Consider the following 27,755-nt stretch of genomic DNA (forward strand, 5'->3'; position numbering starts at 1 on the left):
CCAGCCACTGACACTTAGAGCCTCAGAATGTGACCTTATTGGGAAATAGAGTTGTGTATGTAATTAGTTACTAAGTTAGGATGAGATCATATAGGAGCAGGCTGGGCTTCTAATTCAACAAGGCTGATGTCCTTATAAGACGATACCTGAGACAAGAAAGAAAGAAGAGTAAGAACATCATGTGATGACAAAGGGAGAGACTGAATTGAGGCAGCTGCAAGCTGAAGAATACCAAAGATTGCCCACTAACCATCAGAAAATAGGAAGAGGCAGAGAAGGGTTCCTCCACAGGTTTCAGAGGGAGCATGACTTTGCCATCACTTTCATTTTGGACATCTAAGCCTCCAGAATTATGGGACAATATACTTCTGTACACAGATGTACCTAGTTATAGCAGCCCAATGAAACTAATATGCTGGCTTTGACTATAATTTGGACTTTCTTTTCAGAAGGATCCCAACAGGATCATTCCATGTAGTAATCAGCAAAGAAAGGAGAATCATGAGTTCTTCCATCTAAATATTCCCAGTCCTGAATTGAAACCAATTTCAAACAGAATCTTTGAACTAACATACATGCTGTCAAACACATGCTGTAGAGCATAATTCTTCTAACCCACATATTTAGGTGTACAAATGTAACTTCTTTATTTTTCCATAACTGGATTTTTAAACAGAAGCTTTGCTGATATATTGATATAATTTTTATGGCATTAAATTCACATTTTCGTGTTTTTATTTTTATATAATTTTCACAAAGTTGTGTAACCATTACCATGGTTTAATTTTAGTACATTTCCCTCACTTCCCCAAAGAATTCCATACCAAGTAACAGTCACTCCCCATTGCATCTTTACCCCAGACCCTGGCAACCACTAATTGATTTTCTGTTTCCATTGATTTAACTTTTCTGGGCATTTTGCATAAATGGAGTTGTAAAATAAGCAGTCTCCAGTGACTGGCTTCTTTCACTTAGCATAATGTTTTCAAGGTTCATTGATGTAACACTACCCCATTAATTTTATTACTAAGTAATATTTCATCATATTGATATGTTATACTTTGCTCATCCACATCTGTAGATGGAGATTTGAATTGTTTCCACCTTTCGGTTACTTTATAAACAATGCTGCTATGAACATTTGTGTACAGATTTTTGTGTGTACATAGTTTTCATTTCTCCTGGGTGTGTGCTTAAGAGTGGAATTTCTGGGTCATATGATAAATCTATTTAACATCTATAGAAGTTATAAGCTATTTTCCACAGCAGCTGCATCATTTTATATTCCCATTAGCAATTTACAAGGGTTTCAATTCCTCCGTATCCTAACCAACACTTGGTATAGATGTCTCATTTTGGCTATCTTAGTGAATGTGAAGTGGCATCTCATCGTGGTTTTGATTTGCATTTCTCTAATGATGTTGAACACATTTTCATGTGTTTATTGGCCACTTGTATATTTTCTTTAGAGAAATGTCTATTCAAAACCTTGCCCATTTAAAATAATGGACTTTACTTTTAAAGCATTTTTCCTAAACCTTGATACCATATCTGCATCTCTCAGCATATGAGAGAAGCATTTTTCTGTTCCAAATGCCATGTCATGATCATAAGTTGGAGGACCTGTGATACTCTTTCAGGTCCATCTACAAATAAAGATACCTACAGTTCTGTTTTATGGCTCTACTTTTATGGAAGGTGGGAAAAACTGGCCCTTAAATTAGCATGCTCTTTATAAACTTTTGTTTAACTCATACATTTTGTACCCTAAGTCATTCAGGTTCTTGAGGTTTAGTACTCAGAAACCAGTCTTTAAAGGCCAAGCTATTTTCTCTAAAAATTGTCTCTGCCATTGGCTTAAAGATCTATTTTGTAATTCAAGGGCAAGAATTTGACTCCTATGTTATTTGCCTCCTGATGTCTCTGCTTGAGTTTGAATCGGAACAGGTAACAAGATATAAGGATAAGATATTACAAGGATAAGATATTATAAGATATTACAAGATATAAGGATAAGATATAAGGATAAGATATTATAACAGGGATATTATGTTGCTACTAGAGGCCCAGTGCATGAAATTTGTGCACAGGGTGGAGACAGGGGTTATAGGGGGTGTCCCTCAGCCCAGCCTGCATCCTCTCACAATCCAGAACTGCTGACTCCTAACTCACCTGCTGGTTGCCTGATAGCCCCCTAACCACTCCCCTGCTGGCCTGATTGACACCTAACTACTCCCCTGTTGGCCCAATAACCTCCAACTGCCCTCCCCTGCAGGCCTGGCACCCCCCCTCTCCCCACAGCCCTCTCCTGCTAGCCATCTTGTGACACAAGGGCATGAGGGTCAATTTGCATATTATTTCTTTATTATATAGGATATGAAAGGGTATCCAAAAGCTGAGTCTAAACAGGTACATGTTGCACAGGTAGTGAAACTCAGTGACAGATAGTGAGCTAAGAGTTATTCTGAAGAGTGAACAGCAATTTTGCCTATCTTTCTAAATTACACTTCCAAAATTTCCTGAAAATGACAGTTTCCCAACCTAATATCAATGAAATGTGGCCAGGGTGGGTCCCACTTTAATTACATACGTACATTTCCAAGGTACTAGGCAGATGGTGTGGTGGAGATTGCGAAAAAATAAAAGTTAAAAAGTGATTTGTCAGGCAGACAAATCTGTTGGTACTCTCCTTGCTGTTCTTGACTGCATATAGTTGGACGTGAAACTTCTTAACTAGCATATGAAGACCTTCAACATTTTTGATCTGTCCTTTCCCACCCTCCTATCTTTATCTGATGGAAACACTTTCACTCTAGTTTCTGTCATATTTTACTACTACTTGTAAATTCACGGACAGGGAAAGTATCCTTTGAAACATCTGGATTTTGAAAAAGGAAGTTTACCAAACCGATTATTTTAAATGTAAATTAATGACTGGAATCCTTCAGGTTTTTAGGCTAATTAGAATACACCAGTCATTTTTTTCCCCTGCACCTGGGCAAAAAAATGTACCGAATATCTCTATTAATTGGATTTTTCGGAATGATATCCAAGTATATCTCTTTAAACTGCCATCTAAACAAAAACAATATTCTATAGAGGATGATTAAACCTTCAAGGAAGGTTTGGAACTCAAGACCAATAACGAATGCCCATCAGCAACCTTTCAACCCCTTCCTTCTAGGAGGATCTAGAGATAAAGAATAGGAGAGAACCAACAGGGGGTTACACTTCAGAAAGAAAGCATAAATGTTAAAAGGGAAAAAGCCACCGACCCTGACAAGTGACATTGGAAAAGAACAAACCCGGGGACGGGGTGGCCCATTGCAGGACCGCGTCCCAGAGCAGCCCGGCCGGCCCAGCGGACTTCGGGGAGACTCCGCTGGGAGGGACCGTGTCATGGGCTCTCACGCCCGGGCCCGCTTCCGCGTGCGTGCGTGCCGCGGGCCCACGCCGCTTGGCTTTGCTCCTCGCCTTTCCCACCTCCGAATGCCGAGCTCCGATTGGCTCGCTTCACGGAACCGCCCCTTCGGCCGCACCAATGGGGGAGCTGCCCCGGGGCTCCGCCCCCCTGCGGCCGGTGTGCGGCGGCGCAACTCGCAAACCCGGCGGCGGCGGCGGCGGCGGCGGCGTGCGGGGATGGCTGCCGTAACGGCGATTGCGGGCCGCCTGTGGAGGCTGCGTGCGGCCAGGGCCGAGGGGCCCTGGCGCGGGCTGTGCGGCGCGGGGCTGCTGCGGGGCTTCCTGCAGCCCGCCTCGGCCGGCGGGGAGGCGGCCCCGCGGCGGCAGGTGGCTCACTTCACTTTCCAGCCTGACCCGGAGTCCCAGGAGCACGGTGAGCGAGGAGGGGCTGCCCTGGGCTTGGAACCGCAGCCCTGCCCCCTGGAGCCTCGCCCTGCCTTTGGGTCCGATGAAGGCGGTCTCCTCCTGGCTCTGATTTTCTGACAGCTGAACTCTTGGGAGGAGATCTTCTGCACCCTCGACAGGGGTGGGAGCCTGGGAGGGCCTGAGGGTGAAGGGGGTGTCGCCCAGGGTTCACCCCCTTTCTTCGCTCCCCATCCTTGCTTCTTCTCCCTACCCTGGCCTCAGGTATTATGGTCCCGCTTGCCCAGGCCTGGGCCACTCACCACAGGCTGCCGTGTTTCCAAAGGAAGATTGATGTTTATTTCTTCCTTTGGCAGATTTAGAGCAAACAGAGGAAGTCATTGGATTGATTCTTCCAAGGTCACAGAGTAGGTGCTTTCTGGAGATGGGAAAGGATCCAGGCTTCCTGGCTAAGTCTAGTCCCGAGCCCTGGGCTGCGCTGGGCTGCAGGTGGAGGGAGGAGGGAGGCACCCAGAGCTGCCCGAGGTAGAAAGGACCTAAAGCACACCCCACACGTACGGACAGGACTTGTACGATTTATTCTGCAAGTTCCGTGTAATCTTCAGACGTCCAGAGTGTGTCATCAGAATATCAGAAACAAAACGGTTACCTTTTCCGTGTCTAAAAACGTCTCTGGTGCTACAGCTGAAGTGTGTCTTTACTTGTGAATAAGTCAGAAAGGACTTTGAGGGCTTACGAGGGGCAGGCACGCCTTTGATGCTTAGGACAACCTTAAAGAGGCTGGTAATGTTGAAATCCCCATTTTCAGTTAGGCTATTTGAGGTCTTGATAGTTTGCCCAAGGTTACGAAGATAAATTAGTGGAATTAAAGTTCTCCATGATTGTAGTTTCAATGCAAATATAATCTGCACTATTTAATCGAAAGCATCTCCCATGTTGTTATATAGTTTTTGTAACCGTCCTTTAGAAGACATGTGCTCTGGAGTAGGAACACTGATTGCATGGCTAAAAATCCTGGTCTGTGAATCAGATTGTCCTAGGCCCTGGTACCTGTAACTTTGAACTCATCACTTAACCCTCCGTAAGCCTCTATTTCTTTATAAGTAAAGAGTTAATAATAATACCTACTTCAGAGGGTTTTGTTATGAGGACTAAATTAAGTATGGTATACTTAACACAGTCTCTGACTACACTCAGCAATAAGTGGAAACTTTAAATAATTACCATTATGCTTTAGATAGTACACTTTTGCAGTGTTATACATAATGCATATAGAAACATTTCATGTGCCATTCATGTAACATTATTTCTTAAGGATAAAATCCCGGGGAGGATATTTCTGACTTGAAGAAAGAACATGTTAATGGATTTTATTGCATAGCTCAGATTTCCGTTTTACACTCCCATTGGTATGTATGAGGGTGAGTGTTGGGTATCATGCTAAAATCACAGGTGTACTGTGATACTGTGATTTATAATAAAGAATACCTATTCAGTCTTTGTTCCACTCCTGGCACTGAGCTACTGAAACACTGAAATTTCTTGTGATGGGAGCAATAAAGGTGTCTTGTTATGTTAATGTTGACTTTTGCAAAGTCCCTAAGTCTCTTAAGGATGGGAGCTGGTCTCTAGAGCAGTGTTTCCCAAAGTGTGGTACGCGTACCCCCAGAGGTACGGGAAGAGTTTGGTGGGGGTACGAGTTGCACCGGAGTTTGGTGGGGATATGCGCTGCACCGTGCTTAGCTGCGCCTAATTCTACGTTCTCATGAGTACGAGGGGTACTCAGCGTTACGGAAATTATAGAAGGGGTACCCATATGTCAAAAGTTTGGGAAACACTGAGGATTAGAGCATTGACCTGCACACAGAAGAGTCTCAGGTTCAATCCCTGGCCCTGGTCGGGGGCATTCAGGCAACTGATAGATGTGTCTCTCTCACAATGATGTTTCTTTTTTTGTTGTTGTTTTTTAAATTTAAATTCTTTATTGTTGAAAATATTACTTATAACTCCCCCCCCCCCCCCATTGATGTTTCTTCCTCCCTCCCTGCCTCCCTTCCTCCCTCCCTCCCTCTTCCTCTCACTCTATCTAAAAATCAATGGAAAATATCCTGGGGTGAGGATTTACGACAACAAAAAATGCAAACAAAAGCCCAAGATACCCAAGTGGAGAACTGCTGTTGGATATGTTGATGTAAGAACATCCAAACCTGTAGTTAATTTTTATAAAAATTTATTTTATCCAAAAAGGATATACCGGGAAGCAAGATACCGACAGACAGATGAGTGCTTTGGAGAATAATAGTTTGCAGTTGCTTTTCTGCATTTGAGATTAAAGAGGGAACTAAGGAATATTACATAAAGGTGGGAGAAAGCAACATGATGGGAATTACAGGAGAGTTAAGATTATGTGCTCTCTTGCATGCTTTAGAGCAGTGCTTTTCAACCTTTTTCATCTCATGGCACACATAAACTAATACTAAAATTCTATGGCACACTAAAAAAGTGTTATATTTTTTGTCAATCTGACAAAATAGGTATAATTTTGATTGATTCACACTGGATGACTATTGTGCTGGCTTCTCTCTTTTTTTTTTTTTGACAATCTAAGGGAAAAAGAAGTCAGTGCATGTTTTGCATAGTCAGGTATTGCATGTTTTAAAAGGTCTTGAGTCACATTAGTTGAAAATCGATGCTTTGGAAGGAGGGGTTTGAAAAGGATAGTATTAGAAGGTGAGGTCTGAAGAGCATTTCCAAGACATATGAACCTAGGTGCACCAAAACAACAGCCAGGGCTTGCTTAAGGCCAAAAGTTATATGTCTGGGCTGTGACTGCCCACCATCACCTTCCCCTTTAGGAACTATGATCAGATCACCTTTGCAAAGAACCTTTTTTATTCATTTACAGGTATAAAATCAGGAGCTCAGAGGAGAGATTTGGGTTATAGATATCCATTTGGGAGTCACCAGTATGTAGATGCGCTTAAAAACCAGTTAGAAATTGAGTAGAGAAGGAGCCAGCAAAACAAAGGGCAGTGACATCGCTTATCATATCATTATTGAAGTTACCAGGAGTCCTGGAGGGGCAGCCTCGGGGCTCTAGTCACAGTCTCTTCAACTTTAAGAAACATAGGGCCTCCCTATTTGGTTACCCAATCACTCTCCTTGCCAGCCTGTGTTTACTTTCTTCCTTTGACTGGATATGCAATATACACTGGCACCTTAAAAGACATTTGTGTTTACAGATCCTTCATTTACATTTTAATATCAAATGTTTTTGTCCCTAATATTGGACTCTCTCTGAAACGTCCTATATGGGATATATAGTAGTATGTTTAATAGAGCTTAGAATGGGGCAGAGCACCTAGCACATAGAAAGGGATTCCTGGACAGCAGGGTATCTAGAGAGGTGGAAGAGGTTTTGTTGGGGGAAAATAGGTAGTTTCTTAGGCATCTTCTCATTTCACAGTGGGGTTAGTGTCCCTGTAAGCCACTGAAATAGTCATTCATCATGCTTCATAAGCACATACTGATGGTCATGTATGTGGTAGGCACTGTGTGAAATGCTGAGATTTCTTTTTTTTTTTTTTTAAATATATTTTATTGATTTTTCACAGAGAGAAAGGGAGAGAGAGAGAGAGCTAGAAACGTCGATGAGAGAGAAACATCGACCAGCTGCCTCTTGCACACCCCCTACTGGGGATGTGCCCACAACCCAGGTACATGCCCTTGGCCGGAATCGAACCTAGGACCTTTCAGTCCGCAGACCGACGCTCTACCACTGAGCCAAACCGGTTTCGGCGAAATGCTGAGATTTCTAAGGAATAGAGTGAGACAGTGTTATAATACCCAGGTCTCCAGCAAGGACTAAGCAGCTCAGAGTGCTGGCAGAACCCTCATTTTTCTGAAACTAGACCCTAATTTTCCATATCATAGCTGTGTATTTTTGTTTAGGGTCTAATTACAAATATACTTACTTATTTATTTCTGAAGACTGCTCCTAGGGACCCATTTGCCTCTTTTGTCTTAAGTGGTCTGACTCTGTGGAAGGCTTCTCTCTCCCTTCAGCACTACTGCCTACTGGAGGTATTCAAAATAATTGAATACTCCATCATCCTGTTATAGCAATATCCCTTCTCCCTGCCTTTTCCGCAGTCTCTTTGAATTGTGACTTTGGTAGATTTTTTACCCCCTTCTCCATTCCCACTTCTTTAAGTGGTTGTTTAACAATTTGATTTGTGTATATTTTGTCTTTATGGAAACAGCTGCTTTTATTTATTTGTTCAGTCATTGACCATATGCCAGACACTATTATAAACACAGCCTATAGCTCTGGTCAAAGGCAGATAAAAATCCCTGACCTCTTTGAGCTCATGTTCTATTGTGTCCCTTCCATTCCACCCGCATGCCACTTATCTTTTTAGCAGTGATGATGATTCATGATGCGCTGAATAACAATTTTAATGTGTTCACAGACTACCTTTCTTCTTTTTCCTTTTCCTTTTTTTTTTTTTTTTTTTTAAACTTTCTATTGATTTCAGAGAGGAAGGAAGAGGGAGGCAGAGATAAAAACATCAATGACAAGAGAGAATCATTGATCTGTTGCCGCCTGCATTCTCCACACTGGGGAATGAGCCCGCAACCTGGGCATGTGCCCTGACCTCCTGGTTCATAGGATGACACTCACTCATTGAGCTACGCCAGCCAGGCCTTTTTTCTTTTAAAAAGTCTTGCCAGTGGCACAACTTTCGTTAGATGTGCTGGAGGTGCACTTATCTTATTATGAGGGAACACAGGCATATTTTATGAATGGTCTTTGACATAACCTATCCTATATAACAAAAGCCTAAGATGCAAATTATTCCCTCTACTGGGAGTTCGACTGCTTACTATGAGGTGTGCTGACCACCAGGGGGTGGTGCAGAACATGGCGGGTGTCAGCGACGCAGCGCTGGCAGCAGGTGCAATGGAGACGCTGCCAGCCCTGTTGGGCCCTGATGGGAGTGGGGCAGCAGAGGGATGGTGGAGCAGGTAAGTGGGTGGCACCAGGCCAAGGTGGGGGTATGAGCGTGGCCCGATCGCCCTGAAGATCACCCCGCAGGTGGCGACCAGCATCCATTACAGAGAAAGGGCAAACAAATAGCAATATTAAAATATTTCTTCCAAATATTTTCCTTTCAATGTGCATGAACTTGTGCACTGGGCCTCTAGTAGGAGAATAAATAGTTATAGGGAAATTAAATACTTAAAATGATCTTACCTATGATCCTGACCCATTTACAAAGCATACTATTGTACAACTTTAAAAAGAATTGAAAGTAGATGTTGCTGTATTAAAAATTGTCATTTAATAATATGTTGGAAGGATGTTGGAGCAGATGGGTGGAAAAGATAAAGGATTTAAGAAGTTCAAATTGGTTGCTATGAAATAGTCATGGGAATGCAAAATATAGTCAGTAATATTTTAATAAAAATGTATTGGGGTGATCATTTCTTCAGTTATATAGATGTTAAATCACTGGGTTGAATACCTGAAACTAATATAATATTGTACAACTGTAAAAATAAGCTATTTAAAAAATTTTAAAAGTTGTCTGCCCTGGCCAGGTAGCCCTGTGTTTAGAATGTTCCAATACTCCAAGGTTGTGGGTTCAATCTTCAGTCAGGACACATACAAGGATCAATGAATGAATGCATAATAAGTGGAACAATAAATATTTCTCTCTCCCTCAAAAAATCAGTAAAATATTGACATTTAAAACTTTTAAAAGCATTTGGTAGAATAGCAGTTAATCCCAAACCCTAAATTTTTGAATTTATTTGAAAAAAAGTATTCAGGAGTGAAAGTTTATGTGCTTACATGGAAATATAACCTTTAAATAACCTTGTAAATTATTTTCATATGAGTAAATTCTTTGTGGTTATCAAGCAGTACTTTCCAAGTTTCCTTGATATGATTTTTATTGTTAAAATATTTGCTTTATTCCCACTGGAAATTTGCTGAGCAGCAATGAAGCATTCAATATTAATTCTAATGGTCAGCAGACTTGAAATAGAAGCTTGGATGTTTAGGCATTTTTCATCTTCCTAGGTATTACCTATGAAAATCCTAATTGACAAATAAAAATCTTGCTTTAGGAAATGTATGAAATAGGAGAAAGAATGGGAATGCCATGGTGTTTGGAGAAAAAAATTTAACCTAAACAATTATCATCTGATGCTGGGCACTAATAAGTACTTTAAATAATTTTTATAGCCTGGAGAAGGATTTAAGGAAACTGTTAAATTATATAGCCTTAGCCTGAAGAAAAATAAATTATGGATGTGGTATGATTATTTTTTCTTTGACATAGTTGATAAAACAATATTTTCTTTAATAAATTCCTGTTATCTCTATCAAAAATAAGAGTAGAAACAGGCCTTTATTTTGGGCAGGAGGGCAGCAGGGATGATCTGATTGGGGATCGACAAGACCTGCAGTCTGCATTTAGCAGTATTGATGGGTTTAGAGTAGATAGAGAAACAGTAGGCGGTATGTCAGTAGATAATAGAAGATTCAAGATGTCATAGATCAGAGCCTGCCATGGAAAACATTTTTTCTAGGAAAAAAAGTGAGTGACCAGTGTCTGATGGCTAGAGGGCTGAAGGCAATAGCAATAGCTGCTGTGACCCAAAGTGGGAATTAGAACCTGGATTTTGGAACAGACTAGGCTACTGAGGAGCACAGAGATTAGAGGGGGCAGTAGTCAAGGTAGGCAGCAGGTGTTGAAGGGATTTGATACCAGCATAGCTATGGGCTAAAGTGAGCACCAGTGCATAGATGCACACTAAAATGAAGACTGGGCCTGTGGATCAGAGAAGATTTAGGCAGAAGCCATTCTCTGCTCTGAATAGTGGTTTTGGAAAGGAGTTGACCCAAAGTTATAGGATGACTGTGGTCACTGGGCAGCATCAAAGCTTAAATCATAGCTCTGAAGTCATAATGTTTTTGAAATTTTACATTTGGAACTTTATCAAATAAAGCTTTGTACCTTTCAGAATAGTGCCCAGACCAAGATGAAGGTCATGGACAAAGTCCAAAATCTAAGAATAAATAACTAATATTTACTCAGCACTCACTGTGTCAGGCATCATTCTTTGTGCTTTACATGTATTATCCATTTAATCCATTTAGGGAGATAGAGGTTGGCTTGCAGAGATTCTGTTTGGAGCAATAGATAATAGGAAGAACCAAGTGTGGTTTGTGTAGTCCTGGAGTTCTGTATTCTCCAAACACCAGCTGTTCTGGATACTGAAGTTTATTGTTCTTTTTTGTTTGTTTGTTTGTTTGTTTGTTTTTAAATATATTTTATTGATTTTTTACAGAGAGGAAGGGAGAGAGATAGAGAGCCAGAAACGTCGATGAGAGAGGAACATCGACCAGCCGCCTCCTGCACAACCCCTACCGGGGATGTGCCCACAGCCAATGTACATGCCCTTGACCGGAATCGAACCCGGGACCTTTCAGTCCGCAGACCGATGCTCTACCACTGAGCCAAACCGGTTTCGGCTGAAGTTTATTCTTAATGTTCTTCATTGTTTTATGGCCGATGACCATTTGCTTTCATTGGCATAATTAACACATGCCTCTGTGGTCATGTGCATTCTTATGGCTATGTTCCTAACATCCCTTAGGGCATATTCCCAGGCTACTCTCACTCTGGTGGTAACTGTCCTGACTTTGCTTAGCCTTTATTTTCAACATACATTTGGCCACTTGACTATATGCCTTCTTCCTTTTTTTATACTTGTTTTTTTGATTGTTTAATATGTGTAAATTTTGCCTCTTCACCAGCCTTCTAGAAGTCTGTGTTGCTTTTGTATCTTCTATAGAGCCATCATAATTTCAAATACTACAATAAATTAATGTAATGTGTTCCCTACCTTCTTTTTTACCTTGATTTTAATCAAGTTTTAATCCTTAAAAGGAGTTATTTTTATATATTTTATTATGTATGAAATGTGACTTAAAATTTTTATTTTTACAGGACAAACTCAGAAAATGAACCTTTTCCAGGCAATAACAAGTGCTTTGGATAACTCACTGGCCAAAGATCCTACTGCAGGTAAACTTCCTTTGTGCTTCTTGTGGTTGCTGCGTTACTTCAGAATTGAAGATTTACTGGAAATATTTGTCTGGAGGTCAGTGGTTAACTTTACACTAGTATGTACCTGAAATTTATAAAACACCTGACCAAATGGTTAAGGTTCCATAGTCTAATCATAATGTTAACATGTTTTAATCCACTCATTATGAACTAGTTCTCATTTATCTTTAACATCATCAAATTAACTTTCTCTCATGGTATGTATGATACTATATTAACACGTTCTGATTAATACCTACTGTGTACTATGTTTCTCTAGCACAGTGGTTGGCAAACCGCAGCTCACAAGCCACAGGTGGCTCTTTGGCCCCTTGAGTGTTCTAATGCTACTTCTTCAAAATAGACTTGTCCAGGCCGAAACTGACTTCTGTGCATGGGCCACGAAGTTTCAATTGCACTGTACGTGAGCACCCACATGTGGTATTTTGTGGAAGAGCCACACTCAAGAGGCCAAAGAGCCACATGTGGCTCGAGAGCCATAGTTTGCCGACCACTGCTCTAGCATATAGGAAAAACTAGAAAGTACCACTTTGTTCAGCCATCCTTCCTATATAGTAAAAGCCTAATATGCTAAGTGTCGTCCATTCAATCAATTGAAGTGTAATATGCTAATGATATGCTAAGGCTGCTCAACTGCTTGATATGACATGCACTGACCATCAGGAGGCAGATGCTCTGACTGGTAGGTTAGCTTGTTACTGGGGGTACAGCCAATCAGAACTGAACAAGACGGGCCAGACATGCTCTTGAGCCCTCCTGCAGTCCCTCCTGGCTGGCCAACCTCCTGTGTCCCTCCCTGGCCCCGATCGTGCACTGGTGGGGTCCCTCAGGTGGCTGCGGGTGCGGTGGGGTGGGCAGGTGGGCGGGGCGTGCTGCCACCACTGCTACTGCTCACCCCGCCCTGCCTGCTGCAGTGGGAGAGGTGGGGGGCAGGAGAGGTGGCTGTGGGGGAGGGAAGGTGGCTGTGGGGGAGGGAAGCCCACTGGAAGCCTTGTTGTTGCAAGAATCTTTCTGCAACGGGCCCCTAGTTATTAAATAAAACATGTTCTTTAAACATTGTTTTTCAGTAATATTTGGTGAAGATGTTGCCTTTGGTGGAGTCTTTAGATGTACTGTTGGCTTGCGAGACAAGTATGGTAAGTTAATATCTTGACATATGAACAATATTCTTGTAGAACTTTGACTTAAAGATCTTGAGAATATAAAATATACCTGTTATATTATTGCTATGTTCTTATTGTATGAAGGGGTTTCTTTGTCATTCCCATAGCCACCCATAGAATCCTTTGGCCTAGATTTCTCCAAATGTAGCATCCCTTTGATCTGGTTCATGTTACACATTATAGATTTCAAAATAATCTTCATTAAATGTATTGCTTATCACCTCATTCATATATCCAGAAATCTTTGATATTGTTGCTGCTTGACTTAGCCCATTTCACTTCCATTGCCTCTAATTTAAGATTCTACCCTGTTGGTCTCTGTTAATACAGTTCATCTTTCATCTTTTATTACCTGCACTAGAGGCCCGGTGCACACAGTGCACGGGGCAGGGATGTGTGTGTGTGTCCCTCAGCCCAGCCTGCACCCTCTCCAATCTGGGACCCCTCAAGGGATGTCTGCTGCCCATTTAAGCCAAATCCTGGTAGATATCCCTTTCACAATCCAGGACTGCTGGCTCCCACCTGTTTGCCTGCCTAATTGCCCCTAACCGCTTCTGCCTGCCAGCCTGATCACCCCCTAACTACTCCCCTGCCAGCCTGATTGATGCCTAACCACATCCCTGCTGGCCTGATTGCCCCTAAGTACCCTTCCCTGCCAGCCTGGCCACCCCTAACTGCCCTCCCCTGCAGGCCTGGTCCCTCCCAAATACCTTCCCCTGCAGTCCTGGTACCTCCTAAATGCCCTCCACTGCCGGCCTGGTTGCCCCTAACTGCTCTCCCCTGCTGGCCTGGTTATCCCAACTGCCCTCCCCTGCAGACTTGGTCACTCCCAACTGCCCTCCCTTGCAGGCCTGGTCCCTCCCAATTGCCCTCCCATGCTGGTCTGATTGCTCACAATTGCCCTCCCCTGCAGGCCATCTTGCGGTGGCCATCTTGTGTCCACATGGGAGCCATCTTTGACCATATGGGGGTGGCCATCTTATGTGTTGAAGTGATGGTCAATTTGCATATTACCTTTTTATTATATAGAATTAGGGTTCTTCAGAATATAGAAGTATTAGGATATATCTATATTTCTGTATGTATATGTATATATGTATCTATAATCTATATATGTATTTGTAACTCTCTCTATATAGATATATGTATCTATGTATCGACAGAGAGAGAAAGAGAGGGAGAGAAAAATACAGAGATTTACACACAATTGTGGGGACTGGCAAGTCTGAAATCTCTAGGGCAAGCGAGCAGCTGGAAACCCAGGCCTGGTTTCTATATTGCAGTCTCTAGGACAAATTTCTTCTTCTGTGGGAAACCACAGTCTTTTCGCCTAAGGCCTTCGTGTGACTGGTTGAGGTCCAGCTACATTATGAAGGGCAATCCTCTTTACTTAAATTCTGACTTTAATGTTAATCACATCGAAAATATACCTTCACAGCAATATATAGACTGGCATTCGATCAAACAACTGGGCATCATTGCTTAACCAAGCGAATACATAAAATGAACTATTACATTACCTTTCATCCCAGCTGATGGGTGTCTTTTGTAAGCATGTGATTCATTTCTGCCTCTTGCTTTCTTTCGTTTCATTTGACTCAGACTCTCAGAATGCATTGTGGCCCATCCCAGCCTTCCCACTCCTGATTTTTTATGTCGGGAATGTTTTACTGCCACCTATTGTGAGGGATGCCTTGCTGTACTTTTGACCATTTATTTCTTCTCTCGGTTTTATCTAATCTGGCAAAACAGTTAAGATGGGCTGGGGGAGTTGACATTTATCTTTCTTCTTACAATTGGCAATGCCCTGCAAGGCTTCTGTGTGCTAGCAGAGTACAGGGTGAAGGTCTCTAAGAAATTTTTTCTAATTGTTTCTTCTTATTCCATTCTTCTGTGAATTCAGGAAACCATAGCACATTCCACATCACTTACCAGTTCTTCTCTCTTCTCTTTAATAGCAGGTTGATTTCCTGGATCCTATCCCTCTGCTTTTGCCTAGCTGTCTGTTTCCAACAGCTGTTTAGAGTTTGACATAGTTGGGCCAGCCTCAACTGACTCAGACTATTTTCCAGCTAATTTAGACACCTAAAACTTTAGATCTTAAAAAAATGTAAAAGCCTTCCTACATTTAATTTAAAAAAGTAATGCATGTGCATTGTAGACTATTTGGAAATAGTCTTTATAGAAGATGGAAATAATTGTCTGTACTTCTAGAGACAACCATGATGGGTCCTCTGTAAAGCTTCTTGACCCTCAAGAAGACCCAGATGCTACTTAATCACTGCTCAGATTTTGCATCTTGCAAGTAATGTTGTAATTGTCTTTCCACCAAATCTGTGTACCAGGCAACTTCTTAAAGGCAACAGGTATTTAAAATGTTTGTGTATTCCTAGCTCTTAACATAGTGTCGGTGAATATCAAGAAGTGACCTATGGCCTCAGAAAGGGGATTTGCTTATCTCTCTTTAATGATTTTTTGTTGGTCTGATTCCTCTTTCTTAAAAAACGGTTAAGAAAAGGGAGAAACTAAGCCCATTGCTTTTAGAGGGCACTGCAGATTTATGTTTATATGACAAAGGGCTGAGCTAATGAACGGCTCTCTTGGCTTTATTGTCAGCAACTGCTGTGAATTTTCATAACAGCTTTAGGACTATGACTCCAGGTTGATCAATAGGAACAATTTAGTCACCACTACTTTCTCTAATGAGAGGAGGTGAGCTTCAGTGTGGGAAGTGAAGAATAAAGAAAATTAAGAAGAGAAATATGTTATTAAAAAGCTTTCTGCATATTAAAAAGTATCACTTGCCTTTTAAAAATACTCATCTGCCCTTTTGAGTGGGAATTTTCAGTTATATGGAAACATGTCTGTTTAGTGTTTTTCCCCCCTAAGTTAATTAATTAAAATATTATTTTGATATATTGAATGCATTGCATGAAATGACATAACGAAGATAGCATTAAATGACAGCAAAGGCAATGTTTTATGAGGGATTGATGAGCTCTCTGGGGAAGGCGGAGTGTGGAGTGGGAATCACAGTCAGTCAGTAGGTGGCAGCCTGCACTTTGAAATGAGACTGTCCGTGTTGGCATTTTACCAATGTTCTGGAACTGTGGAGAAACGGTTTAAATCCCATCGAGAGGGAGAATTTGAAGTATTGGGGTTACTGATATAATACTGTAAAGCTGTATACTACTTAATATAAAAAAGAAGGAATTGTATGAGTAAGGACAATGCTGTAAAAGAAGTAGATAGAATTCTGTTGTATTCCAGATAATCCAGGTGAGTGTGGGTTTAGAACCACTAAACTGCTTTTCTCCTTCCTTGTACTTTGATAGAACAAAATAATAGTCCTTTGAAGACCTAAAATTGAGTAGTATAACCTTATCAACACATTGCACACCAAATGGCAATTTTAAACTCAGCAAGGAGATCCCTTGATCAGGAGCAAACGTTGGAACTTAGAGAATTCTAGGGAAGCATTGAGTAGAAGAGGGCAATTAAAGGTCGTTGATTTTAGGGTGTGTGTGATTTTTATGCTGAATAACACACATTCTTTCATTTCTCTTTGAGACAGATTCCACAAGCCATATGCAAAATGTGTCCTCAATAGAGCGTGCGTGTAGTTTAGTCAGATAAGACTTTGGTAGGTCAGGCTCAGGGTGTGTTTTTATTTAACATATTAGAGGCCTGGTGCACGAAAATTTGTGCACTGGAGTGGGGGTGAGGGTCCCGCAGCCCAGTCTGCGCCCTCTCACAGTTTGGGAGCCCTGAGGGGATGTCCTACTGACGGCTTAGCCACAGTCTGGCTCCCTCTGTGGGAGGGGATTGGGTGGGTGATCGGTATGGTGCTGCCCCCATCACCCTGCCACTTCTCTTTGTGGGAGGTGACCAGGCAGGCGGGCGGTCAGGGGACAGCGCTGCCCCCATCACCCTGCTGCTGCTGCTGGCCTCCCTCCTTGGGAGGCAACCAGGTGGCCAATCAGGGGATAGCACCTACTGGTGTGGCCCTGCCCTCCCTGCCCCCCACCCCCCATCGCCCTGCCCGCCCCCATCGCCCCTCTGCTGACCCTGGTTGCTGCCTGCTCCTCCCCTCCCTCCCCCCATTGCCTGCCCATCCCTCTGTCTGCTGGCATGCACCTTGGCTGGTGCTGCCTGCTAGCACGCCCTCCTCCTCCCCCCTGCTGACTGGTAGTTTCACCTTTTGGTCCATTTGCATATTATGCTTTTATTACATAAGATTCTGTACTGATAGGAACACAACTGGGCTGTGATTTCTAAGGCTGTATTTTGGTCCACTCATTGGAGGAGAGGAGACTTAGGTGAGAAAAGGAACAGCAGAGGACTTACTGAATTAGTCTCCAGGACTAAACATCTGCCTTTTCATGGGATCTGAGGTGTTTCCATTACTGTATTCATTCCTCTATACCAGCTGCGGGCTGTCGTAGTAACTTGGGAAAATGAATATAACCATTTCTCATGTAAACATTATAGAAATTGTATAACCAGATACTTTAATACACTGAATTCAGGAAGGGGAAGTAGGACAGGCGTGTGGAGAGGGTAAGACTTCATCTATAATATGCCAATATTTGGGAGTCGACTCAGCCTCGGTGTCCTCATCAGTAAAATGAAAGGACCAGGTGATCCTCATGGACACATCTGGGTCATCTTTGTGCTTTTATTTTCTTCTTAAAGTGAAACACTTTTGCTTTATGCTTTGATTTACTTTACATTTAGAGGTCTACTTATTATAACAGTTGCTATATCATCTTAGAACCCTAGGCAACCTTAGGCATTATTGTTCTCTTAATATGTCCCCTTTCCAGTGTAATTTATAAGCAAAATCCTTTAACAAGTCTCTTATACTTTTATATGAATTATGAAATAACCTCAACAGAAAATGACCTTTTATTATACATTAGAGGCCTGGTGTACGAAATTCATGCACTCACTGGGTCCCTCAGCTTGGCCTGTGCCCTCTTGCAGTCCACGAGCCCTCAGGGGATGTCTGACTGATAGACATCCTTAGAGCTGCTGTGGAGGTGGGAGAGGCTCCAACCACCACTGCTGCACTTGCCAGCCATGAGCCTGGTTTCTGGCTGAGTGGTGCTCCCCTGTGGGAGCTCACTGACCACCAGGGGGCAGCTCCTGCATTAAGCGTCTGCCCTCTGGTGGTCAGTGCGCATCACAGCAACTGATCTATCAGTAGTTAGGTTTTTATATATATAGATTCCTATTGCAAAGAAATGGTTACTTGGGTGATAATCATATTCTTGGGTTAAGTTTCAGGGTTCCATTGAAGAATGGCAATCTGTGAAATGGGTTTGCCCTTTGAAGAGTTGAAATTAATTTTACTGAAGAAAAAAACATATAAATTAATGATAATTCTTCAGGGAATGAAAGTACATAGTTTATTTCCCCTATTGAAGTGGGTGCATTTATGACTTCAGAGAAGATTGAATGCCAGTTATGGATTCTAAGATGTCTAACTGTTCCATAAACTGGGAGTGGAAACAGCTATCACTAAGATGGTGTAAACTTTTTTTTATAATATGCCTATTAAAATATTTTTAAAGAATTGCTAGTAGCTTTAGGCATTTTTATACTTCCCAAAAGTTGGACACTTTAAATTGCTTCTAATAATACAAGGCACCTTTATTTTCTAAAAATATACATGTAGAATTAGTTAAAGAACATGTTTAATGTACCCTTCTTTTTGTCTCTTCTTTTTTAACCACTTGAAAGTTATCCTAGAAAATGGGATAAAAACATTGACATGAACTGCATGAGCTATGTTAGTTTCCCTTATATATTGCTTTGATGTCCTTTTGTGAACTTTCATTCCAAAAAAAGATTTTAGAATCTACTAAAATAAAAATTGGTATAAGCGGTCACTGTATTTCAATTTCTCTAAACATTGTAGCTTAACAAATAACATTTAAGAAAATAAGATATTTAATATATTTTGTAGAATATCAGAATTGGAGAGAAATGGAGGATATATCTAGTTCTGTGGATCTCAGCTGAGTGTGACTTTGCCCTCTTGGGAGCATCTGGCCATGTCTAGAGACATTTTTGGTTGTCATGATTGGAGCTTGCCAGTTGATATCTAGTGGGTGCAGGTCAGGATTACTGACCCATGATGCACAGGGCAGCCCTCTCCCATCAAACAAAGAATTATATGAAGCAAAATGCCAACAGTGTCAGGGATCAGAAACCCTGATCCAATCCCTCTCCATGGGATGTGGAAGCTGGAGTTCTGAGAGGTCAAATGTTACCAGTTTACCCATTGGCAGGTGGATGAGCCAGATCCCAAGTTCAGGCTTCCTACTGCACAGTTCTGAGTTTTTTGAACTACATTGTTTTCCCTTCTTATATATAAGTGAGCAACTCATTTATATAAAAACATGAGATATGTAAGAAATATATAAAGAATTTTAATAAACAAAGCTCAGTGATTTTGATTATTCATGGAATGAAAAGAAGCTAGTAATCCACATTAAAGTTGTAAAAAATTTGCCGAAACCGGTTTGGCTCAGCGGTAGAGCGTTGGTCTGTGGACTGAAAGGTCCTAGGTTCGACTGAAAGGGCAAGTACATTGGTTGTGGGCACATCCCCGGTAGGGGGTGTGCAAGAGGCAGCTGGTCAATGTTTCTCTCTCATCGACGTTTCCAGCTCTCTATCTCTCTCCCTTCCTCTCTGTAAAAAATCAATAAAATATATTAAAAAAAAAAAGTTGTAAAAAATTCTCTTTTTGGTTTTCTTTGATTTTTTTTTTTTTTTTTTTTTTTTTTTTGTGAACAAGTGTTTTGATTAGTGTATTAAGTTGTTTTGGGGTTGCAGCTGCTGCTTTGACAATATTTTTTTCCTTAGTTGATTAAACAATAAATGTTAGAGCTGTCCACAGGTGATCTCCCTGACATTTTAAGCATCAATGTAATGTCTTCACGCCAGTTTTTCTCAACTTTATTCATCAACAGCAGGTTTTTAGAATTATTAAATGTGTACAATAAGAGCTTAAGAGATAGGCTAGGACTAGTAGACTAGGAAAAATGGGACTATAGATCATTATTGTCACAAAGTATAAAATTGATTTACTTTTTAAACATCACTATTAAGAATTAGAAAAATGAAATTATATTTTATTAAGAAAAATATAAAGAGAGTGTAAAAGATCTTTTTGTTTTATATTTTCACTGTCAATTGTGACACATATTTTATGTCCATTTATTTTTAGGTATGTTAATGCTATGTTAGCTTCCCAAATCCAGTGCTGAATCATATGAAAACTCTCTTTCAGACTGCACTTCATTTATTTTTTTAATTGATATTTAGAAAGAGAGGAAGGGAGAGAGAGAGAAATATAGTTGTGAGAACAAAACATCAGTTGGCTGCCATCTGTACACTCCTTGTTGAGCCTACAACCTTGGCATGTGCCTGAATGAACCAGAGGAATTGAACCAACCACCTTTGGAGTACAGAAGAACACCCAACCAACTGGACCACACTGGCCAGGGCCAGAACGGCACTTTTAACAGAGGGAAGAACATGCATTTTTTTCTTTAGTATTTAGTATTTCTTGACTTAGAATGCATTAGACGTATTTAGTTGTTGTATTTTGGACAGCTCATTTTATAATTTTTATACATTGGAGCCAGTGATTTATTTCTTTATTAAAAAATACTTTTTTCTATATTTACAATTTGACTCAAATATAATTTTGAATTAAGAGACTTTTCTTTTTAGATCCCAGAAATTATCAGGCTGAAAGGAGATCAGTATAACAATCTATCTATATAATAGAGAAATATGCAAATTAGCCAGGATGCCGTAAATTCACAATGCAATAGCAGGGACCTCATATTGCATGGCACCTGGCTGGGGCGAGGGACCTCAGGCTGCAACCCCCACCCCATGGAGTTTGACGAGGACCTCAGGCCACGCCCCTCATCCAGTGGGGCTTGATGGGGGGTGGGGAGGACTTCTGGCCATGCCCCCTGCCCAGTGGGGCTTAATGGGGCCCTCAGGCTGCACCCCTTGCCTGGCAAGGTTTGACGGGGGACCTCAGGCCATGCCCCTCCTGCCCCAGTGCTGGGTTGGGGGACCTCAACCGTGCCTCCCACCCCAGCACCATGGAGGGGGACCTGAGGCTCCTCCCTTTACCTGGTAGGGCTTGACAGGGGACCTGAGACTGTGACCTCCACCTGGTGCTGGGTGGGGCCTGGTGCTGAGCTGGGTGATCTGAGGCTGTGCCCCCCACCTGGAGGGGCTTGATGGGGGTGGGGCCGGCCAGGTCTGGTCTCCTGCATTTTTAAAGCACATGTGGGTGGTGGGCAGGGACATGACTCTAGGTCCCATGGTGTGGTGTGCCTTAGACTCTGACAGGAGGGAGATTTTCATAGACATTTTACTAATTTTCTTTCATCTCTGACATTCCATTATAGAGAAAGGGCAAAGAGCAATATTAAAATATTTCCTCTAATTAATTCCCTTTTAATGTACGTGAATTTTGTGCACCGGGCTACTAGTTTTTGTATAGATAGTTGAAATTGCTCAGTACCTGAATCCCTGGATTCACCCATCCTATTTTGTTTATCTTGTGGAAACATCACACAGTTTGTTAAATTACAACTAAGGATGCTGTTCCTTCTAGAAGTTACATGCCTGATGTCTGTGGCAGCCTACTAGTAGCTTTATGTTGACATTGTGCTCAGGTATTTAGTTGATGTTGTCACTTACCTGAAATCATGTATCTGTTGTAAGAGATTTAAATCTAAATGCATAGATTATTACAAGCTAGACATTCTGTGTTTTAATTCTAACTTGGAATTCCACTGGGTAGCACCTTTGATACAGTTATAAAGTCACATACTAATTAAATTTACCATGAAAAATGACTTTTTCAGCCAAATTGGGAGTAGCCAGTAAAAACAATCCTGCATGGACTACAGCATTCATGCCATTTGCCAGATATTTGTTGAGCAAGACCTATGCAAACTCTTAGAGCATTGGAGCATAGTGCTTTTGTTTTCTGTCCCTGTTTAGCTTGGATGAGGTTCTCAGTTGCTTTGATTGGCAGAGGGGATGAGGGATGTGTTAGGTCAAGGTTGGCAAATGTCATGTACTAAGGAATCACTTGGGAAGTTTGTTGGACAAAAAGTTTTCAGTTTCCTAGTGAGCAGCTACACCCAAAGGCAGCTTTAGCAATGAAATACATGACCTTCTCCAGTGGCATTCTGCCATCCCTCTCCCTCCCGCGGTCCTCTGGCTATCAGCCAGAAGTGGTGGCATCTGGCCAACCTTAAATTACCCAAAAGATTCTTTTTCTGTAGTTTTGGCTCCCAGACACTTAAGCATTATTGGTAATAAAGGATTTCTCCTCATCACAATCTCTGGGCAGGCTGTTCATTTAACCCTCTTCTTTTCTTCTTCTCATGTCTGCCAGATTGGTGTCCAGCACAAACAAAGATACTTATTTTCTAAGCCGAAAGGAAACACACAAACACTGCATTACATTCTTAATCAAGATCCTGTAGTGGGTGAATTTGAGCATTTCATTCTTGGAAAGTGGAGGTTCCTCAAAACTCAAAAAGGAAACTTTTACATCACTTTAGGAACATGTTAATTCTTTTTTTTTTTTTTTTTAATATATTTTATTGATTTTATACAGAGAGGAAGGGAGAGAGATAGAGAGTCAGAAACATCGATGAGAGAGAGTCATCGATCAGCTGCCTCTTGCACACCCCCTACTGGGGTTATGCCCGCAACCAAGGTACATGCCCTTGACCGGAATCGAACCCGGGACCCTTCAGTCCCCAAGCCGACGCTCTATCCATTGAGCCAAACCAGTTTTGGTGGAACATGTTAATTCTTAAAGGAAGAAAGGAACATATTAAATGGCATAAACCCATTGTATCTATTAAAATCTAAATTAAACAGCGATAGCATAGACATTAAAAAGTTCCACAACATTTTCACAAATTCCTAAGTCCAGTAGGTCACCTGGATCATTTGCCTGAAGAAGGCACCTTTTTATTTTTTAAAATTGTTTTTATTGGTTTTAGAGAGAGAGAAAGGGAGAGGGAGAGAGAGATACAATAGAAACATTAATGAGAGAGAAGCATCTATTGGCTCCTGCATGCTCCCTACAGGGGATTGAGCCCAGAACATGGCCATGTATCCTGGCTGAATCGAACCCATGACCCTATACCAGGTGGCCGAAGTCACCTTTTCTTTTGTTAAGTAAAGAGTCTATGGAGTTTATGCCCACAGACCATTTAGCCATTTATTTAGCTTTTAGTTATTCTGTGTGTATATGGTTATATGGTTTTATGTTTATAATGCTACTCACAATGTTTAACTCTATACAAAAAGAGAAAAGTAAGATATCATGGATTACAATTATTGCATGAATTGTGTTCTCTTAAATGGCTTCAATTACCCAAGAATCTATTGAAAGTGAATCAGGAAGGGAACCAGCATCCATTGTGTGCCTCTGACCTTCCCAGCCTCTCCTAGTTTCTCTCAGATAACTTGTAAGTGGAATTTGAGCCAGATAGTCTCCAGGAAGTGTCTCCCTCATTCAGTTCTTGCCAAATTACTTTTATTTGCTCTCATATCTACTTCATGCTATTATCTATTTTTTTATTTTTTAAAAAATTTATTTTTATTGTTGATAGCATGCTATTTCTTTTTCTTTCTTTCTTTCTTCTTTTTTTTTTTTAATGTATTTTATTGATTTTTTTACAGAGAAGAAAGGAAAGGGATAGAGAGTTAGAAACATCGATGAGAGAGAGACATTGATCAGCTGCCTCCTGCCCACCCCCTACTGGGGATGTGCCTGCAACCAAGACCAGAATCGAACCCGGGACCTTTCAGTCCGCAGGCCGACGCTCTATCCACTGAGCCAAACCGGTTTCGGCGATAGCATGCTATTTCTTTATTCAGGCCTGGGGAAGCTGACCACTCAGCTTTAGCAGCCATTTCACTTAAAAATTTTAGTAAAGTACAATTTCAGAAAAATGTGTTTTCTAGGCTAGGTGATTCTTGGCTGTCAATATTTTACTCAGGGAGCAATAGGCAAGTTATTGCACTATCTTTCACTATTTAAATTTTCTTGTATCTGTATAGTGCTACTGCACTTATTTCCACTCTATGTCCCATTTCTCTCAGAATAATCTCTGTGTTGCCAGGAATTACAAGATTAGAGGAAAGACATTGTTCTTTGTAAGAGTTATCGATAGGTCTATGACTTTCAAGAGCCTAACATATCAGGATTTCCTGCTTAGTTTTATTTTCACAGGTACATTCTGATAGTATTTTCTGTTTGATCCCTAGTGGGGTCTTTGTTTAACATCATGAGCCTTTTCTCCCTAATTTCTGGTGGACTGCTGAAAGATTAAGTCCAATAGTTAGCATTTGATGTATATTTTTCCCCTTCCGGGCCACATGATACTATTTTTACATCGTGAGTCCCTTTTGTGGCGTCTTTAACAATTTTTTCCTATTTCTCCTTGCTTGTCCTCTTCTTCCCCTCACTTTGTATGCATCCTTAAGTGATATAGTGTCTATCCTCTAAAGAATAGGTAGAGAGAAAGAGAAAAAAAGAGAGAGACAAAGAGAAAGAGATATGGATCAAGAGGTCTTTTGGATGGTGCAACAACATAAGGATCTATGAACCCTGCCTTTGCTAACGTTGTGGTATTGGGTGCCTCAGGTGACTTTAATTTTTATCAATTCCCCCAGATCACCTCATGCACATATAATCCTATATAACAAAAGCCTAATATGCAAATTGACGAAATGGCAGAATGACTGGTCGCTATGATGCTCAACGCAGGAGCTACCCCCTTGTGGTCAGTGAGCTCCCATAGGGAGAGCGCCCCTCAGCCAGAAGCTGGGCTCAGGGCTGGCAATCATAGTGGCAGTGGCAGGAGCCTCTCCCGCCTCCACTGCAGGAGGGTGGTAAGGAGCTAGGGTCTCAGACTGCGAGAGCCCCAAATTTTGAGAAGGATTTCAGACTGCCTAGGCGGACATCCTGTGAGGGTTCCCAGATTATGAGAGGGCACAGGCTGGGCTGAGGGCGCAGGCTGGGCCTCCCCGCCCCAGTGCATGAATCTTGTGCACCAGGCCTCTAGTCTATTATATAAAAGCCCAGTGACCATTGTGGTGGAATGTCCAGAACAATCAACACTATGACACATACTGACCACCAGAGGGCAAATGCTCAACACAGGAGCTGCCCATGGTGATCAAGTGCACTCATATAGCGGGAGTGCTGCTCAGTCAGAAGCTGGCAAGTGCAGTGACAGTGGCAGGAGCCTCTCCCACCTCCCTGGCAGTGCTAAGGAGCAGTGAGCTGAGTGGTAAGGAGCCTGCTGCTAAGGAGCAGTGAGCTGAGTGATAAGGAATGATCAGGTGGGCGGTAAGGAGGGAGGGATCCTGGACTGTGAAAGGGGTCAGGACTGCGAGACCCCTTCCAGCTGAGGGAAAACCCCCTGCCCCAGTGCACAAATTTTGTGCACTGGGCCTCTAGTATCTAAATAAAAACAATGGGCTTGCTATGCAAATATAAGATTAAGACAAACATCTGACTTTTGTCTCCAACTAGAATGCTTCTCCTGAGCTCCTCCTACATAGATAGATATTCTGGAGTTTCTGCTGCCTGGCAACTCTGTCAGTTTCTGTTTGGGTCATTTTTATAGTTTCTGCAGAACTGGAAGGTTGCCACTCAAAATAGTCCTGGCTCCATTCAAGCATGTGATATGACTTGTAGGCCAACTGCTGCAAGATATGAAGGCTGTGATAGGTTGAAGTGCTCTCAATAGAGAAAGGCTGGCGTGGACTGTAACCACTGCCACATTGACCAGTGGGCACAAGGAAGTAGGTGATTAGTATTAAAGTGTTATCTGATAAGCAGAAAAAATGTCCCTGAATTTGGTCTTGGGCTAAGGCACTTCTTTGGTATGTCCTGGGATTACTCAGGTTATTTTTCAGGTTACAGAGACCAATTTACTAGGCGGGGTGCTTGTGGAGATGCTATCTGAGGAAGATAGGTGCCTTTCAGTTGTGTGCGTACTTATGAGTGTGTACGTACAGGATGAGTTTGAAATAGGATTCACTTCATAATACTGCTTTCACCCTAGCCTGCATGTTGCAGTACTGATGCGTAGGTCTCCCCTCAGAGTTTCTAAGTTACTGGTTTGGAGCATGGCTAGGTGTTGGATTTTTTAAAGGTCCCCAGGTGATTCAAATACGCAGCCAAGTTAGAGAACTACTCTATAAGTTACTATACATTTTAAGATGTGAACCCTGCCTTTAAGGAAATCCCAATACACTTGATAGGCCAAAGCATAATTACATGGTAGGTAAAATAAAAGTGTAAAAGTGAAATAACATAAAAACGATAGAAGTGCCCAAAACTTTGCTTTTTTTTATTTTTATTTAGGTCAGAATTTAAATGACAGAGAGTAAGCTAAATTGTGCACTGACAGTTTTAATAGAAACGAAGCTGAGAGTTGTGGAAAAAGAAACAGTTGAACATAGGTATCTACTTTTCTCCAAAAACTCTCCACTGAAATGTCCAGGGATCTTCTTTTGTAAAGGCCTAAATCCACAAGGATGGGAGACTGGGACTGGAGACAATATGAACAAAGTGCTGGAAGCTAGAAGGCAAAGGGCTTAGGCTTGGAAAATCAGAACCTGGAATGGGCAGTGGGGCAGCCAAGAACCTGCCTGGTTTATGTCACAGAATAACCCAAAGGCTCAGGAGTTGGCAACACCAAGTACTTCTGGGAATAGGGGTGAAGAGTGTTCGCTTCAGAATAAGGAGAACTAATTGAGTCTTTTTAAGAAGCCCTCAGATCTCCAACTTTTTTCTATTGCCTGGGAAATTCCTGAGGTTAATTCTTCATGAGAGGGCAGATGTTAACCCATCTAGAGGTAAAGGGAGGGCGGGGGGCGGGCCTTGGAAATATAGTCTTTATTTTGTGTGGATATGTGCTCAGCTAAACCTCTGGGGTTCTGTTATTGTACAAGAAAGAATGAATAATGGGGGATAATTAGCAATCAGTACTGTGCTTAAATATACAGGCATTGGCTACATTAGTATAATAATAACAATAATAATGGTAATAGTAGTAGTAGTGAACTCCTGTAGTGCTTTCTACATGTCCAGCACTGTTCTAGAAACTTTAAGTGTATTAATTCACTTAACACTCACAATCCTGTGACATTGGTTCTGTTATCCCATTTTTCAGATGTAGAAAGTGAGGCAGAGACTACTTGATAGGCCAAATCTTTGAGGGATTCTGATTATTCTCTAGTAGCTTGAAAATATGGATTTCTTTATTTTGAAACACTAGATTATATTCTATACCACTGCTCATTTTAGCTGGCTATTTGCATTGGACCAGACTAAAGGGTTCTATCATGTTACGCATCATGATACTTTCTGGCTTTCCTCAACCATTTGTTTAAAATGGATCTGACATTTTAAAAAGTTTCTATATCCAGTTTATTTCAAGTGAAATTCATCCTTCTGCATATATGCATTAGTTTTACATCCAAGTAGAAGCTGTTTTCCTTGTATTTTGTTGTGCACAGTGGCTTTCAAGCTCTGTCT

At 41.6% G+C, this 27,755-nt stretch overlaps 1 protein-coding gene across 1 annotated transcript in view; it reads left to right on the plus strand.

Annotated features, from left to right (window-relative positions):
• The first annotated feature begins 3,581 nt into the window (after positions 1-3,581).
• The window catches only part of BCKDHB (branched chain keto acid dehydrogenase E1 subunit beta), a 182,648-nt gene continuing 158,474 nt past the window's right edge, over positions 3,582-27,755 (plus strand). The window contains exons 1-3 of the mRNA XM_084889141.1: positions 3,582-3,835; positions 11,850-11,927; positions 13,037-13,105. Of these exons, the coding sequence (XP_084745267.1) occupies positions 3,640-3,835; positions 11,850-11,927; positions 13,037-13,105 (343 nt within the window). The 5' untranslated portion in view covers positions 3,582-3,639. The remainder of the gene's footprint in view (positions 3,836-11,849; positions 11,928-13,036; positions 13,106-27,755) is intronic.

The sequence above is a fragment of the Pipistrellus hanaki genome, assembly GCF_964339955.1.
Source record: "Pipistrellus hanaki genome assembly, chromosome: 7".
NCBI classification, from domain to species: Eukaryota; Metazoa; Chordata; class Mammalia; order Chiroptera; family Vespertilionidae; genus Pipistrellus; species Pipistrellus hanaki.